This window comes from Oryzias latipes, chromosome 2 (genome assembly GCF_002234675.1).
Source record: "Oryzias latipes chromosome 2, ASM223467v1".
Taxonomy (NCBI): domain Eukaryota; kingdom Metazoa; phylum Chordata; class Actinopteri; order Beloniformes; family Adrianichthyidae; genus Oryzias; species Oryzias latipes.
In genome coordinates, this window is record NC_019860.2 from 17,849,031 (window position 1) to 17,864,950 (window position 15,920).

The 15,920-nt window shown below is 41.2% G+C and overlaps 1 protein-coding gene across 3 annotated transcripts in view; it reads left to right on the forward strand.

Moving 5' to 3' along the window:
* zranb3 (zinc finger RANBP2-type containing 3) overlaps positions 1–15,608 on the forward strand; it is a 175,220-nt gene extending 159,612 nt beyond the window's left edge. For all 3 annotated transcript variants that reach the window (XM_020708646.2, XM_020708651.2, XM_020708643.2), the window contains 4 exons: positions 3,485–3,646; positions 3,753–3,945; positions 11,013–11,144; positions 11,791–15,608. In XM_020708646.2, the coding sequence (XP_020564305.1) occupies positions 3,485–3,646; positions 3,753–3,945; positions 11,013–11,144; positions 11,791–11,889 (586 nt within the window). In that variant the 3' untranslated portion in view covers positions 11,890–15,608. The remainder of the gene's footprint in view (positions 1–3,484; positions 3,647–3,752; positions 3,946–11,012; positions 11,145–11,790) is intronic.
* The last annotated feature ends 312 nt before the right edge of the window (positions 15,609–15,920 follow it).

The following is a 15,920-nucleotide window of genomic DNA, read 5'->3' on the forward strand; positions in this document are numbered from 1 at the left end:
CAGCCGTACAGCTCAGACGAGGAAAACAAAGACGTTCATGAATTTAGTCGCCTACAAGTGGATGCATCAGAAAGGGGCGGAGCAGGGAGATTGAGCCCAGACAATGGTAGTTTCTACATAACGACTGCAAGCTTTTTCCAACCCCATGTTTTCATCTGCTCCTGATTCAAAACCCTTTGAATAAATAAATACTTTTTGTGTGTCCCCCATCATCAGAAAAATGCTACAAAAAATGTGAAAAACACCAAAAATACCATTTCAAATAGGGTAAATCTTTAACACATTAATGAAAAACATTGTTAGATGCATAGTTTGGATTTTGTTGAATACTTTGAAAAAAGAGCATTATTACTACAAATAGTTTCCACATTAGTAATGATTTACGCCTAAAAATGTGGTTAAAATATAGTAGTAAAAACGCTAAATTAAAGCCTTTTTTAAAACAAAAAATACAAGGAATTACAAAATTGGTTAAAAATAATCAAAATAATTCACGATTTGCTAATGTATTTTAGGATTATTAAAAACCAAAAAAAGGCATTAAAAAAGTTTAAGGCTTTAGCATGATTTTACTCTCTGTCTGCAAAGAACATTATATAAAACACAACCGGTGTTTGGATGAGGCAAAACCTGCACTCTGGCGGTCGACAGCTGGCCTCCGCGGCGCCGTGTCTTTGCTTTCTGCTGGTATGAAGCATCATAGACGAGCCGGGGTGGTAAACACGAGCATGCTGTGCGCTGTTTGCAGACGGCGAGTCACAGGATTTCTGGGGTTTCCAGCATGGAGTATTTTCGAGGGGTGCAGACATGACGACGTGCTTGTTTTTCCTTTTTCACGCTCTCGGTTAAACTGAGCTAAATGTAAATTAGAGCTACAAAGTTGCACTCCTGAAGAAAAGTTTTGCTTTAATAGTGTTTATTTCTAATATAAATTTATTCAAATAGATGTATTTTTGGGCACACCAATAAATATTCTATTTTCTGCTCTTTTTCATCCTCCTGACTGTGCTGGTGGACGGTTTGTCCCTTGGTACTTCCAATTTTTGGTATCTCCTCAACTTTGAAGCAGTAACGTTTCTTTTTTTTTTAGACGTTTTCTTTGCTATTTCAATGATTGCATTTCCCTCTGTAGTGCTGTCACCGGCCCCTTTGTTCCTCTCCCTGTCTGTCTGAATTGTAAACCAAGGCAAAAAGGAATTTGCTCCATCTGTCCCCTCCGACGGGGCTCTCACACCCTGCTGGGATAACGTGGCGAATGCCCAGATCGGCCGTCCTCTGCCAGAAGGACGAGAATGCACAAACACACACTCCCAAATATTCTGGAAATAAATCAATATCAGGAAAAGAAGCAGAATGGGAAGTTATTTCAGGCTCTGAACTGCACAATGCGTCTGCTGCCTCTGCTTCTGCAGTGGCACACAGATTCCGTTTTATTAGATCAGCAATTATATTGTGTTGTTTGCATTCTCACCGATGCAGAAAGGAAGAAACTCACTTGGTTTTGTGCGGACGGAGTTTAAAGTCTGATGCCCTATAAATGGGTCAGGGTTTTAGGGTTTTGTTGGGACTCAAATTCAGTCTGAAGCATTATCTGTGGATCAAAAAGGGCACAAATGATATGTGTGGCTTTCCTTATGTTGTAAAAACAGGATTTTACCGAGGTTTTAACAGAAAATGTTTCTGCAAGTACATGCTGGACTCAAATCTAATGTCAATGTGGTACAAATCTCAACAAATGTTTTTTTTTTCACAGCTCTATCCTGATACTTAAAAAGACTTGGTGTTATGTAGCGGCAAGCCTGTCCGGCCACAAATTGCTACTATTGATTTCTACCTCCGTGATCAATTTCAAAATAGTAGGCACTTCTGTGAATTAAAAAGGACGCCATCCATACGCCACTACCAAACAGTCGTAGAAACTTGCATAGCTACACGTGAAAGTGAGAGTTTTGGTTAGATTTTCTTAACGTGCATTGCAGAGGGTGGTGTGAAGGTAGCTTTAAAGTTAGTGTTTTTTTAAAAGACTTTCCCCAAAGAAAAATGTGTTTTTTAAAAGTTTCTACAACATTTTTCTAATAATGAGGCACACATATTAAAAAAATTAAGCTTGAAATTGGATTGCTGAGTATTTCTTTATTTAAATTTTTGTGAATCAGGAGCAGGTGAAAAAAATGAGTACCGGTATTTATTTACACAAACATAATCTTGGAAAAGGTTGTATTTGCTCCATTGCGATGCTTCCACTTATGGACGACTAGATCCATGTACGTCTTTGTTTTCCTCTTCTGAGCTGCTATATGGATCAAAACTGGCCGGCTGGATAGCTCCGATATCGCTGGCCATTCTTGTCGCACTGCTTAGGTTAGGTTGGGGGTGTGAGTGACTGTAGGCTAGCAGGAGAGTGTGTAAACAGAGAGCTCTCGGCAACAGTGGGGGGAATGGGTGTAGGGTTGCTCTGCCTCAACGTTCCAACCCACAACTCAGAGGCGAATTTCTAATGAACCTCTGCCGCTCTGCAGAAACTATCTCCTAGAAAACAACCAAGTTTTTTTTTGTTTTTGTTAAAAATAATCATATTTAAAAGACAACTGGGCACGCTTTTACAATGAAAATTAAGAGATGATCGGAGTGGGTTTTAAGTGTAAAACGTTTGCCAATGAACGTTAACATCATTTGATGGTAACACAGAAGAATTGGAAGTGGTGTCCAATATCGGAGAAGAAATGTTTTTTTAAATTGTAGAAATTGAATGTTTTTGAATGATTTTTTGTTCAAACTGCTGCTTTAAAAGGACCCTGTAGGTTGATATAAATATGAATATTTAACCCAATGACCAGAGAATTGTGTTGATTTAAAACAAAAAGAAGAGGTTTTCACAAAGGATGATAGTTTAACTGGTGACAAGTTTTTATTTAAAAGGAATGATGATATGAATGATGATTTAAACATATGCCATCAGGAGGCCTAGCTATGTTGTGGGATTGAAGCTAGCCTCAGTGGAGGGGGGGGCCAAACGACGGACAATGTCCAGACGTCGGGCAATCATGGACAATGTGACACCCCCTCTGCATGAGGCCTTCAGTACGAGGAAAAGCAGCTTCAGCAGCAGACTTTCATCCCAACGCTGCGCCACAGACAAACTTAGAAGTCTTTTGTCCCACAAGCCATCAGACTGCACAACACACTCTTAGCACCAGAGAGCTTTTACTAATTTTTTTTATTGGATCTGAGACTGAAATGTTCTGAGAAAGTTTATTTTAGGTCATTGTTCTTATTTGCTTTTTATCCTTTTATCTATTTATTGTGTTTTTTACTTGTTTTAGGAATGATTGTATTTTATAGGTGTGGGCAGCTGGCCACTTGAAATTATCTACGAGATTAATAAAGTATCCATCCATCCATCCGTCCCTCCCTCCCTCTAGAGGGTTAGGAAGCAGCTGTTTATTTCATCTTCGATTCACACTCAGTTTTTCTTTCTTTTCAGTTCGAATGACGAGCAGCCCAGTGCGGCGACGGACCGGCCGCCGCCAACAGAGGCCGGATACCTCCAGGCCACAGACAGTTGTGGCGTTCCTCTGTGTCTGTCATGCCAGCAGGCCTGCCTCACCACTGGGGGGCCCTGGGACACTCGCTTTTGTAGCAACAAGTAAAAAAAGACACACTGGTTGAGGAGTTTAGCTCAAATAAAACAAAAATTCAACTGTTTAGGTTTGTGAATCTTCTCCTGCTTTCATAAATCCTTTCATCCATAGCTGTGAGAAGGAGTTCCTGTTGCGCTCGAGCCAAACGTACATGCGGTCCCAGGTCCTGGAGGCGGAGAAAGGAGTTTGTCAACATTGCGGCCTCCACGCCCACGATCTGTTCCTGAAGATCCGTGACGCTCCTCCCTCCCAGAGAAAGGAGATGCTGGAAAACACCTGGCTGGCCCAGCTGCCTCTCAAACAGGTGAACCACACTGTTATAACATCGTAGTCATTCTATTCTCAAACCTGTATCAGAGATTCTACCTGACTCTCCACACAGACAAGCTTGTTTATATTTGTAAAAAATGAAGACACAGAAAATCAAAGTCAATTTCAGTCACATTCTGACCCAACTGAAGTGTTTGGCTACTTATGTCAAAATTGAAATGCATCTTTTTGTGCTGTCAAATCAACAACAAAACTATCATTTACTTTTCGCTGCCAATTATAACCGCTTTAATAAATAAATTACCACTAAATGCAGTTTTGTTATGTTTATATCCAATAAGTACTAGTACATCACTTGCTGTGATGTAGATGAAAAGAAAACATAGTTTAGTTTATGTCTATATCACCAGCGACACATCTAAATAACACACGATCTTTGACCCACCTTAGTTCTCTGAATTGACACAATAATTGTAAATTAGTTGATTATAACTGAGAGAATCAAAGCTCCGGTGTTAAAGTTCTAACCTGCTATTGTTTGGCACTGCTGGTTTCCACGTAGGAAAAATAAACTGCATCCACTGCTGTTTTATACCTTCACCAAAAACCCAAACTTTTTCAGCGTCTTCATAGCTTATAATGTTACTTCTGCCAAGCAGCACGACCGAACTCTTTAACACTGGTGCTTTAGCTCACGTTCTTTGATTTGACTAACGTAAAGTGTTGCTTATCGGCGCGAAGCCGTTCGATTCCCGTTGATAAACGATTGAAGAGTTACTGTAGGTCAAAGAGTGTGCGTTATTAGGATTTTGACCCTTAAACCTTGTCCTATGTGAACATATAGCAGCAAATATTTAGTTAAAAATTAGCAAAAATGTTACTCTGTAAGGTTTAAATCATAACATTGACACCTTTTTGAGGTGAGAAAAGATCCATTTAGACCACACATGGTTTACATTTAGTAAACTCCCATTATGAAGGTTTATTTTCACCCACATAAGTTTAAATATCAAAGACCATAAAAAAACACGACATTTCCATCGAGTGTATTGAAGTTCTTGCTTTATCCGTGAACTTTAGTGACATTACCTCATCTGTAACAAACACAGAAAACTTTTGAAGCTTCCTGTTTTCAAGTGAACTAAATTTTATAGAATTAAGTTTAGTAAAATTTTAATACGCAATTTAGCAAACATTTAAGGTGCTACATGGAGAAATAAATATACCTTTTAGATGTTCATTGTACATAAATAAATGTATGTAAATAAATCCCTTCCATCCCACACACACACACACACACACACATTCACAGATAAGCACACACTGTTGATCTGCACTCCATGGGGCCAGCTCCCAGTAAATAGATTGCTGGGCCCATTGATCTTTTTCTTCCTGGTGCCAGGCCTCGACCAGTAAGCCTGTTTGATTTGGTTGGCTGTTATCCTGCAAAGCTAGCCCCCCCCACACCACACACACACACAGAGCGTTCTCCCAGTGCCGTCGGCTGCAGCTTCACCGGCGATCGATGCGCTGAGCTTCAGAGGAAACAAACTGAGCCACATGATAAGATGCTGCAGTGAGAAGCTCTGAGATTCTGGACTCGCTCTTTGGTCCAGACTGGGAGTTCTGGTGTGTGTGTTCCCAGGTGTGGGTATACCAGTCTTTTTGTGTGGAACCACACACATTACAGTACCTCTGAGTGTCTTCTGTGTGCGTTCAAGCCTTTAGGTGTCTGTGATCTTGAGTGTGAGGACCGGGGTCAGGCGCAGAAAGGTGCACGGCTTTGGCACGAAAGCTGACTGACTGACTGAAGTGCGTGTGTGTGAACTCTGCCCCCAAGCGGTCCCGTTCCTTCAATCCGCTGGGATCGATTCCCGCTCGAAGTCTCAACATCGAGACAGAATTCCTCAAAGCAGAAAAATAGATTTTTAGACCTAAACCCTTCTCTTCCTTCTCTTCTCGTTTCCTTTGTCATCTCAATGTATTCTGCATCTATTTAACCCCTTAAATTTAAGTATTTTCTAACTTTGATTTTACAGAGGCTAGGTCATTACCCTTTTAAATATGATTTTATTTTTAAAAAATTTAAAGAGCTTTAGCTCATCGTAGCTTTATTGCAGGTTTTTATTACATTTATGTCCAACAAGTAGAAATTAATTATTAGAAATCAAATTTTTAGTTTGACCTGTTATTGTCATTCACTGCTGATTTCCATCTTTCCATGCAGAAAAAATAAACTGCATCCACTGCTTTTTCCAACCTTCGCTAAAAAAACACACTTATTTAGTATTTTATAGCTGACATTGTTACTTCTACTAAGCACCGCAGCTTAACTCTTTAACACCGAAGCTTTTGCTCCTGTGTTGGCATTCTTTCAATTACTGTAACTCTTCGCAATTAATGTAATTCCAACAGAGTCGAAGTTGCTAAAAAGTATCTTTGCGCTGCCGTGCAGCAGGTAGTGAAGTGTTAACGGAAACCAGCTGATTCTGGCGTTGAGAAAAGCAACTTTGCGCCGATATTCAATACTTTACTCTCTGCGTCTGAATGCGTCAGAATTACCGTTATTTTTTGGACTATTAAGTCGCTCCAGAGTATAAGTCGCAGATGCCAGAAAATGCATAACAAAGTAGAAAAAATCTAATATAAGTTGCTCTTTTGGGAGAAATGTATTCAACAAAATACAGGAACAAGAACAGAAATTCAATTTTCATAGGCAAATTATAATTACGGAATGGACAAAAAAAATAGACTCTACAATACTGTTACACAATACCTGCATTTCCATTGCCTATGAAATTGCACAAATTGGTTTTGCGATAATAAATTTGCCCACTGGAAACATGGAAACTTAATAATTAAAAAAAAAACTTCAATTAAAAAAAAAAGTTTGTGCGCTTGGAGAAGGTTTTTGAGGCTTATCAAAGCTGACATATTTAGCAAAACTGCAAACCCTTTTTTTGAATAGGATGAGTCAGATAGCGATAGCAATGTGCTTCTTGGTAGGAACCGGCCTTTGGCACTGGACACCGGGCGCCACAGGAGGTCCCACAGCATCACGCAGCTCATCAGAAGTTGAGCGTGTCATGTGGAATTGTCAACAGCTCCTTTGTAAAATCAACCAACCGCGATTTCCCAGAATCGCTTCATCCATAGCCGCTCCCACGTGTAAGGAGCTCGCCGCTCCATGGCCTGGATAAGACGTCACCTTTCAAAGAGGACGATGAGTGTCAGTGGCGTGGCAGAAATTTGAATGTATCTGCTGCAAATCTTTGTTTACATCCATCATTCATTAATCCAGATGATAACTATTCTCCGCGATTATCCTCTTCAGCGTATCAGGATATGTCTTCCCGCCTCTGAGTCAGCTGATGCCTTGGTTGGTAGCGAATCAGGAGCCGGTGGAACTATCTGTTGCTCGCTGGGAAATATTCTGTTAAATATTCTTTCGCAGCCGGTGGGGAAGCCGACGGGTTGGCGTGCTCTTCATCTCAGCTCCCCTCCTCAGACATTCCCGCAGCACCACCTTTGGATGCAAAAGTCTCATACAAGCGTATTGAATTGTCTGAGCTTTTGTGATGAACCGAAAGCGTCACGTGACTGTTGCTTTAGGAACCATTGCACCAAGCCCGGCGCATGACTGAATGGCGCCTCTTCTTATACACCTACAGTGCGGTTGCTGCAGTTTACTTATACTCCGAAAAATATGGTAATTGAATAAACCTCTGAAAAGTCATAGTACTTCAAAGGGCATGTATTATTTGCTGTTGCCCACAACAGCTCTATAAAGTCTTTAAACCCCTAAAAAGGAATACGTTTTATGCAGTACTCTACCCATAATGATCCTAGTTCTTTCTAACAAAATGCATTTCTTACTTCATGCTCGATTTCTTGTGATTGGTTTTCTTGTTAGAATTTAAATCTAGCATCTCCTCAGTGTAGAGAAGCAAGTTTGGTTGGGGAAGAATTTGTAAAACCTAAAGAAACGGATTCGATTTAGAAACGAGTTGATTAAAAAAATAAAGCATTTGTCACATCATCTATGGCGTTTTCTGCAGCTCTCGCCTATACGTTTTTTAAATAAAACACTGCCGTTTCAAATGTTAACCTTTAAACAATGTTTATTTACGTAAATGAAGACATTTAGCCCAAAAACTGTCATCAAGATAGGCCTCAGCCTCCCTCATTTTTTTTCTTAACACAACTTCTCAACGTATGAACTTCATTTTTAGCTCGACAGGAAAACTAAACCAGCTGTCAGTCTTGTCAGGGACAGAAATGCAGCTGTTCTTCGTCTGCTTAAAGGCCTGATGGCTGTGAGGTTTATGTCACTGGAAGAAGACCCGTTCGGCCCGAAGATCTCCACGATCTGTCAAACTGTCAGCCGGGTGTTTAGAGTCGCTAAAAGTTTCTTCAGCTGCACAAGTGTTGACATTTTTGACACAATAAAAAAAATATATAACATTTTAACTTTACTTTAAGCCATTTTACATTTAATTTACATGATGCGGTTCAATTTACCAATTCAAATGTCTCCTTTACTCAAACTAATTGGATCTTAAACTTGTAGATTTAACAACAGCTTCCTCACTTGAGATTTTTGAACTCTCAGACAGGAAATGATCTGTTTGCTAAGCTTGTAGCAGTACTAATACAGTTCTATTATTCATTTTAAAGTATCTTTAAGGAGTAAAGAAGGAAAAGCAGTACTAACGGTTCAAAAAAATCACATGTTGACTCCCGATTTGCAATTCTTGACCTTTATCTTCCTCTTCTTTCAAGTACTTCAACTCAGTGGAAGGTTTTGGCGTAACTTAAGAGATCAGCCTGCAAGAACTGGCACTGATGTCATGAGAAACTAGCACATCTCTAAAGTTAGATCGATTTTGCTGAACTTGAGATTATATCATCTTTACTAAATGATGTGGAAACAACTCTGGCTAACTCAGTTTGAAGTGTAACTAAGTGTGAAAAGCCCCGTCCCAAAGGAAGCCACAAAAAGTTGAGTAATTTGGTGATGTATGTCTTTATATTCCCTTTGGTATTTTTAGCCTCATTTCTGCATTCTCCATCAGGCACACTTGCAAACGCTCGCTTAAGAAGTTTCCCTACAGCTGCCCGTTATGTAGGTCATTTCAGTGATTTATCTATCTTGAAGCTCAGAGAGGCGACAGAGGGGTCAGAGGTCATCGTCACTGATTTAGTGCCTTGTAATCTTATGTAAATCTCAGCACTTTAAGACTCAATAAGAAGCTGTTTTTCCTCAACTTTCATCACCCTGGATTTTACAGCGTCTTTCTGAATCTCCCTTTCCTGCGATGCCAAGATTTTTAGTAGTCTCCGCACTCGCCGGCAATGATGTCAGAAGGATTCCAACACGCAGCTGCTATAGTTTTCTTTAAAGAAATGTAACCTAAAGGCTAAAGCAGGCTGAAATTCTTGGCTTAAAACAAACATAACAAGACATAATTGTGACATCCTTTGTAATACGATTGATTGAAAACTTTGCCCCTGCAGTACACTCCAAAAAAAGTTTGCATGCACCCAGTACCCAATGTAAATACATTTTGGGCTTAGTGAATGACACCCCCCACCCCACTGAGAGAAACCGTCAAAAAAACTGAATGGGGCCAAAACCTATAAAAATTTTCAAAGTCTCATTCATTTGAAAATGTTGCAGATTTTTTGCAAATTCTGACAATATTAAGAAAGCTTTTGTTTGAGCAATCTCCATGAAATTTTACGTTCAAGCCACCAGGTTAAGTCTACAACTACAACCAATGTTTTGTTGACATTTGACCCCAGGAAGAGGTCGCCAACTCGAATTTTTCGACAACCTTTAGGCCTACATACTAATTTAAACTCCTCTTAGGAACTTTAATTTGTTGCGTCCAAACTCCTTGAGCATCATTGCTCAAGCAATTTTGGAGTTAGAAGTTGTAGATTTTGAATAGTGTTCGCATGGCGAGCTGGTAAAAGTGGCTTTCCCATGTTGCTTGCACATTTTTTACCTGAATAATGTGAAAATGAAACACATGAGTCCTCAGCTCAAGAATGTGGGCGTGGTTAACAAAAAAGTCCTCAGTTGCCAAGGAAATCTAAAGATTTACTTTTGCCAACTCTTCTAAAAGTTACATTGACCTGTTTGTCAACCCCAGGTGACCGAAAAATCAAACGGTTGCTAGGTGGATGGAGATAAAACCAAAAGAAAAGCCACCATTTTGAAAAAAAAAGCGTGTTTTACTCATCAAGCTGTCACGTGCAGCTCTGACCAAGGTCACAGAGGGGAAGAGTGAGGGGCGGCTACTCGTCCAGCAGACGGGGGTCACATAGAATACTGCTCACGACTGTAATTTTAACTGTATCTGTACACTTTGTCAAAAAGTTTTTTTCTTTTTTTCTTTTTAAAGTTTATCAATGTGTTTTGATTGTTGCGGTTAAAAATAACATTTACCACTCAGAATTTAGTTTTTGCACTGTTTCAGGTTTATCCCTGTGTAATAGAATGATAAAATATCAGTTTTAAAGGGTTGTCACACAAAAAATGGACATCAAGCATTGCCAAAAAAACAGTGTAAAGGTTAAGTATTACGGCAAACTGGGAAGTGTCAAGGAGTCTGTGCCCTCACCAGGGAAGTCTCACATGTCCCAGGAATGGGTGGACCAAAGATCAAGTTTCTAGTATCATTTTATTATTTTTAGAAATTTTTTATTCTTAAGTTTCAGTAATCTCTGAGCATGTTTTTAAGAACTTCCTATGTTTTTCTTTTTCATTTTGTTACACGCACCACAGTTGAAATTAAAAGAAACCCCTCTAATTTATCATGTGTTATGTTTTGATCTATTTTTTATGACAAGTACTTTTTGTTGGGTATATTATATCGGGGGAAAAATAACCAGGCAAAAGTGATGGTGTAACTTTTTATAGGTTCTAGGGTTAAAGAGAGAAGTGATTTGAATATTACATGTATTATCAGTTAAATAACCACCCATAGATGAAAAATTTTAAGAAGCAGTGCAGTATTTGTAATAGCCAATCGTAGTAGCAGAAAGGAAGATTTAACGATTGCCCACATGCTCTTCTTTGACTCTTGTCTTCAGCTGAATGAGATGATCCGGGCTCCGGTGGAGGGGGATTTCTGGCAGGTTGACCACATCCGGCCAGTGTACAGCGGAGGAGGACAGTGCTCCCTGGATAACCTGCAGACGCTCTGCACGGTCTGCCACAAATCTGTACGTGCGCTCTCCCTGCACCTGCAGCTGTCGATGTTCAGAGCCAGAGGCCTCGAGGGGCAAAAGCAATTTGTTTCACGTTTAAGGTGCACGGTAGATGGACCTCTTCTTTATCCCCGTGCAAAAAGAAAGTCCCATCGGTCACGTTGAGGATCATACACGGTGGCAGTAATGCGATACACGATCAAACACATTGATCAAAAGTCATGTCAGCCCCCTCAAAGCTATACATTCCCTTTAATAACATGGCAAGATGCAGCTGTATGACACATTGATGAATAGCGTTTGTTGCGTTTCGTTTTTGGGAGCATTTGTCCTTCTTGAGCTCCCAGACTCAATATTTCATGATTACAGAAGATGCAGTTCTCACAAAATAAAAGAAATAAAGCTTTCAATGTGGCAAAAAATGGGCTTTTCTTCCACACCACCCAGTGTTTCAGTCGGAGTGGGTGTTAGTTTGGAAGCAATCCTTCCCATATAAACGAGCATAAACTGGATGTGGAGCACTGGGCCCACTGATAAGGAGATCCCCTCGCTGTCTGTGCTGCTGCTCAGACGCTTTAATCTAGATGTGCTTCATAATTTGATCTGAGCTGCAAATGCAGATTCACCTTCCTAAACCGGTTTTCGTATTTTGTCTCCGCAGCGGACGGCGCAGCAGGCCAGAGAACGTAGCCAGATGAGGAAGAGTGCTGCTGCTTCCAAGGTTGCGTCAGACATCACCCAATTCTTCTTCAAGAAATGAGAAGATGAAGGTCTTTTGTAGTGTAGGTACAGATTAGGGCTTCTTCGTATCATGAAAACATGTAAGATGTAATATGTTCCAATACTGGGATGACAAAATAGTCATGACATTTTTTAAAGAAATAGCTGTTTTGAGAGGAAAGAAGGTCCATCCAACTTATGATATTTACATATTGTTTATCTCCCCGTTTTGCCTATTTTAACAAAGATAGCCTCTGCTGATGTAATTGGCCATCCTGGTTATGTTTTTTTAGCCAGGTTACCACCTATGTCGGTCAAGTCTGTCTGTGTTTTTATCAAGTTAGCCTTGGCTACTCAAGTTAATTTATACCAGGCAAGTTAGCCTATGCTAGCCTTGTTAGCCTGTGTTCATCAACTTAATCTTTGCCGGTCACATTAGTTTATACGAGTTAAATTTGCCTACGCTATGCAACGTTGACCTGAACTGGTCGAGTTAGCCTGTGTTCACCAAGTTAGCTTTTCCTGGTCACGTTAGCCTATACAAGTCAAGTTTGCCTATGATTGCCAAGTTAGCCTGAACTGGTCGAGGTAGCCTGAATTTGTTATTGTTCATCAAGTTAGCCTTTGGTGGTCATGTTAGCTTAAAAAGTTCATCTATACAATCCACATTAGGCTACATTGGTCAAGTTAGCCTGATCTAGTGGAGTTAACTTGTGTTTATCAAGTTAATCTGTGCTGATCGCAATTGCCTATACAAGTCAGGCTTGCCTATGCTAGGCACATTATCCTAAACTCGTTGGGTTAACCTTGAACTAGTTAAATTACCCTGTGTTTATCAAGTTAGCCTTTTGCTGGTCACGTTACCCTATACCAGCACATTTTGCCTATGCAAGCCACATTAGCCTTTACCAGTCGAGTTAGACTTTGCTAGTCAAGTAATTATGCCACTTTACAAGGGTTGGCATCCACCAAGGTTGACTTTTAAACAGTCGATTTCTCAACAAAACACATTTTTTGTTTCATGTAGCAGCAAAATAGTTGCCCTCAGATAAACCAGCCTTTTATAATGGGCTAAAACATGGTAAATATATTATTAACGGCAATAGTTAGTCATTAAGTAGCTGACCTATATTAACAAAAATTTACCTTTTTTTTTCTCTTTCTGTTTTGATATTGAAATGGCGAGGATTTTGTGATCAACACCCAGAAATAATGTCACTGTCAGACCATAATTCTGCCTACTTCTATACACATATATACAAATTTTTCAACAATATTAGATTAAGTATTTGTTTTGTTCCCATGTTTTCTAACTTGGGCAACCCTAGCGGTTTCATTGTTTTAGGGGAAACTTCTAAACCAAATTGTAGATGCGATTAGGGTTTAGTGTCCAGCCACTGGCGTCCAGATTCCTTCCTGTCTTTCATTCGCTCACGTCACGCTAGTCCTCATTACGGCAAAAAAGTGCAGCTGAGGAGGTTTACCTCAAAGAAAATGTAAATGCAGCCAACTCCCTGTCGTCCCCGAACCGTCACCAACGAGGTGGGTTTGATTTATGACGACCCCCTTTCCTCGCCTCCGGGCTGAAGTGGAGCAGGTTGCTCGGAGAGACGTGGCTTTTTAAAGGTTTTGCAAACTTGGTAAAAAAGAAGCAGGTAAGATGAATGAAGGGGGTGTGAAGATAAAACCAGGTGTCCTCATTGGTGTTTTCAACATGTGGCGCCTTATACGTCTTCCTTTTTTTTTTTGATGGATGCTTGAGAACTCCCTGGTGAAATAAAATGTTCCGTCCCATTGAGCTCTTTTGCTTCTTAAACCACAGTTTGGAATGTAAATACACTGAGATGTTGCTGCTCTCACAGTAGTGCTTCATTTCATTGCCTCAAGTCAGGAACATCATTGTCCACGTGTCTGCGTCCTCTCCAGCTGTGCCTGATGATCTGAGCAGAATGTACCGGCTATGTTTAGAGAGATGGAGAGCCGGGTTACTATGGAAACAAGACTTTGGGTTCAGCCATGTCGGGGATATTGAATGTGTTTCTTTTTGTGTGTGTGCGTGAGGTTACACAATGAGCCAGACATCAGAAGGTCCAATCAATACCGGCAGGCTCCTGTGAAAACGAGGCCTTCGCATTCCTCCACAGCGCAATTCCGCTTCCCCGTTAGGCTCCATCATCGACGCCCCTGTGTCACAATTTGTCCGCCTGTCAGCCGTGTCAAACCCCTAACTCAGCAAATCCCCGCCATTGCCGGGAAAGTTTGAGCTTTTCCCTGACAGCTCCAACTTCCCACAGCCTATCAGCGCGGAGAGGAAGAAGCCACAGCGTCAAACTCTGCGTGAATGCGTAGGTGTGTGTGTATTTCCCCTACGGCTGCTCCAGGTCTCCACTTAATAAGACCGTCGTTCCTCTCCTGTCCAAACCGACAAGCTTTGAGAGTAATGAACATCTCCCATGCAGGCCTCCGACAACAGCAGGTTTCAGTGTCAGTCCCTGTCAGCAGTCAATGACTCTGATCTGCTGCTTTATTGCACCCAAAAGGTATGCAGTAGACGAGAAAATCTAGCTGACTTTGTGTTAGTCATAAATAATCGGTGCGTTTGGATGGGAAGTCATAATGATCCGGTCTGTGGGGCCGTTTGCTTGGGAAAACAGCCCAAAGGACAAACACCACCCCCTGCAGGTGTAATAAAACGGACTCAAACAAATGCCGGACGGCCACCAGGGGTTTGCGTGTTTGCCGTCTGACACGCATATCCCTCCCCGACTTCTCCTCTAAAGCTATCACCGGAACAAATCCAAACTCCTCCGTCAGGAGACTTCAACACCTTTTGCTCCAGAGAACAGAAACACCTTCTTTTTTTTTAACAGGTTTCATAGCAACAGCACGCGCCGCGCATGTCTGACAGCTAAAATTAACCGCGCAAATTTTCAGCGGAAATAAGCACACGCAATTAAATAAAATCACAGGAAACTGACAGGGAGAAGAAAGTGGATAAAATGAAAGTGGAATGCGAAGAAAATGGAGCTAACGCCTTAGAATGTGCAAAGCAGTGCTTGAAATATGAAATTTAGCTCATTAAAACACTGATTTAAATGGTGGAAATCTCCATCATGCTGAGTTTTCATTGAAATGAATCAAATAAACAAAACACACGTGAGAACACCCCCCCCCATTGTTGGGTCTTAAAATGAGGCAAATACAAGCTCAGATTAACAACAATGCGCATTACATCTTGCCAATATTTGCTGAACTAAAACTAAGCCGGCCTGCTTAGCACCCCCATAATGTTCCTGCAGGAATGAAAAACATGCAGGTGGTGGTAATCCCGTGCAGTTGATTGATCTCCATCAGATGGGAGCTCTGCTGTGAACGTTCTGTCAGCTCGGGGCTGTGGGACGTTCTGGTGCCACAAAGAGAAAAGGCGTCTGCAGCAATCTGTAAGAATAAGCTGGAGGTGTCTGTTGAGCTGGGAACGTTGTGAGACGACTCCAACAATGTGGGATCCATCGTTCTTTGGTGATGAGGATCATTCCGAGAGGAAAACATTCAGGGGGTCTGACAGTCTTCGCAGGAGTGGACCCGTTGACTGTATATGAGAACTGGACTGAGTGACCCCTGCCCCCACCCTCACGTTTCCAACAGGAAGTACCCGCTGTAAATCCCACAGAATTTTATAGAGCAGGCATGTCCAAAGTCCGGCCTGTGGGCCAAATGCGATCCTGTCATGAAATAAAAACTGTGCGGTGCAATAAAGTTCATAGTGTCTGTAGTTATTAACTGACTTCTTGGTTCTTCTGTTTTCACACACGGGTTGTGTTTGGACGGACGTCTTGCGTCTTTGTCAGAGTCGTCATCAGATGCTTGTGTGACGAATATAAAAGCAGTTGATTGTGACTTGAGGCGGAGTCACCTGTCAAACTTTGACACTCCTCCCGTTGATGTCCGTTTGCTGCTGGAGGCATGGGAGAGCAGGAAGGCCCCCTCATCCCGGTTCATGGAAGTGTGGGCTCGCTTTCGGATCTCCACCACCTCCATGATCCGATCTGCGGTGTCTGTTGTCTAAAGTGC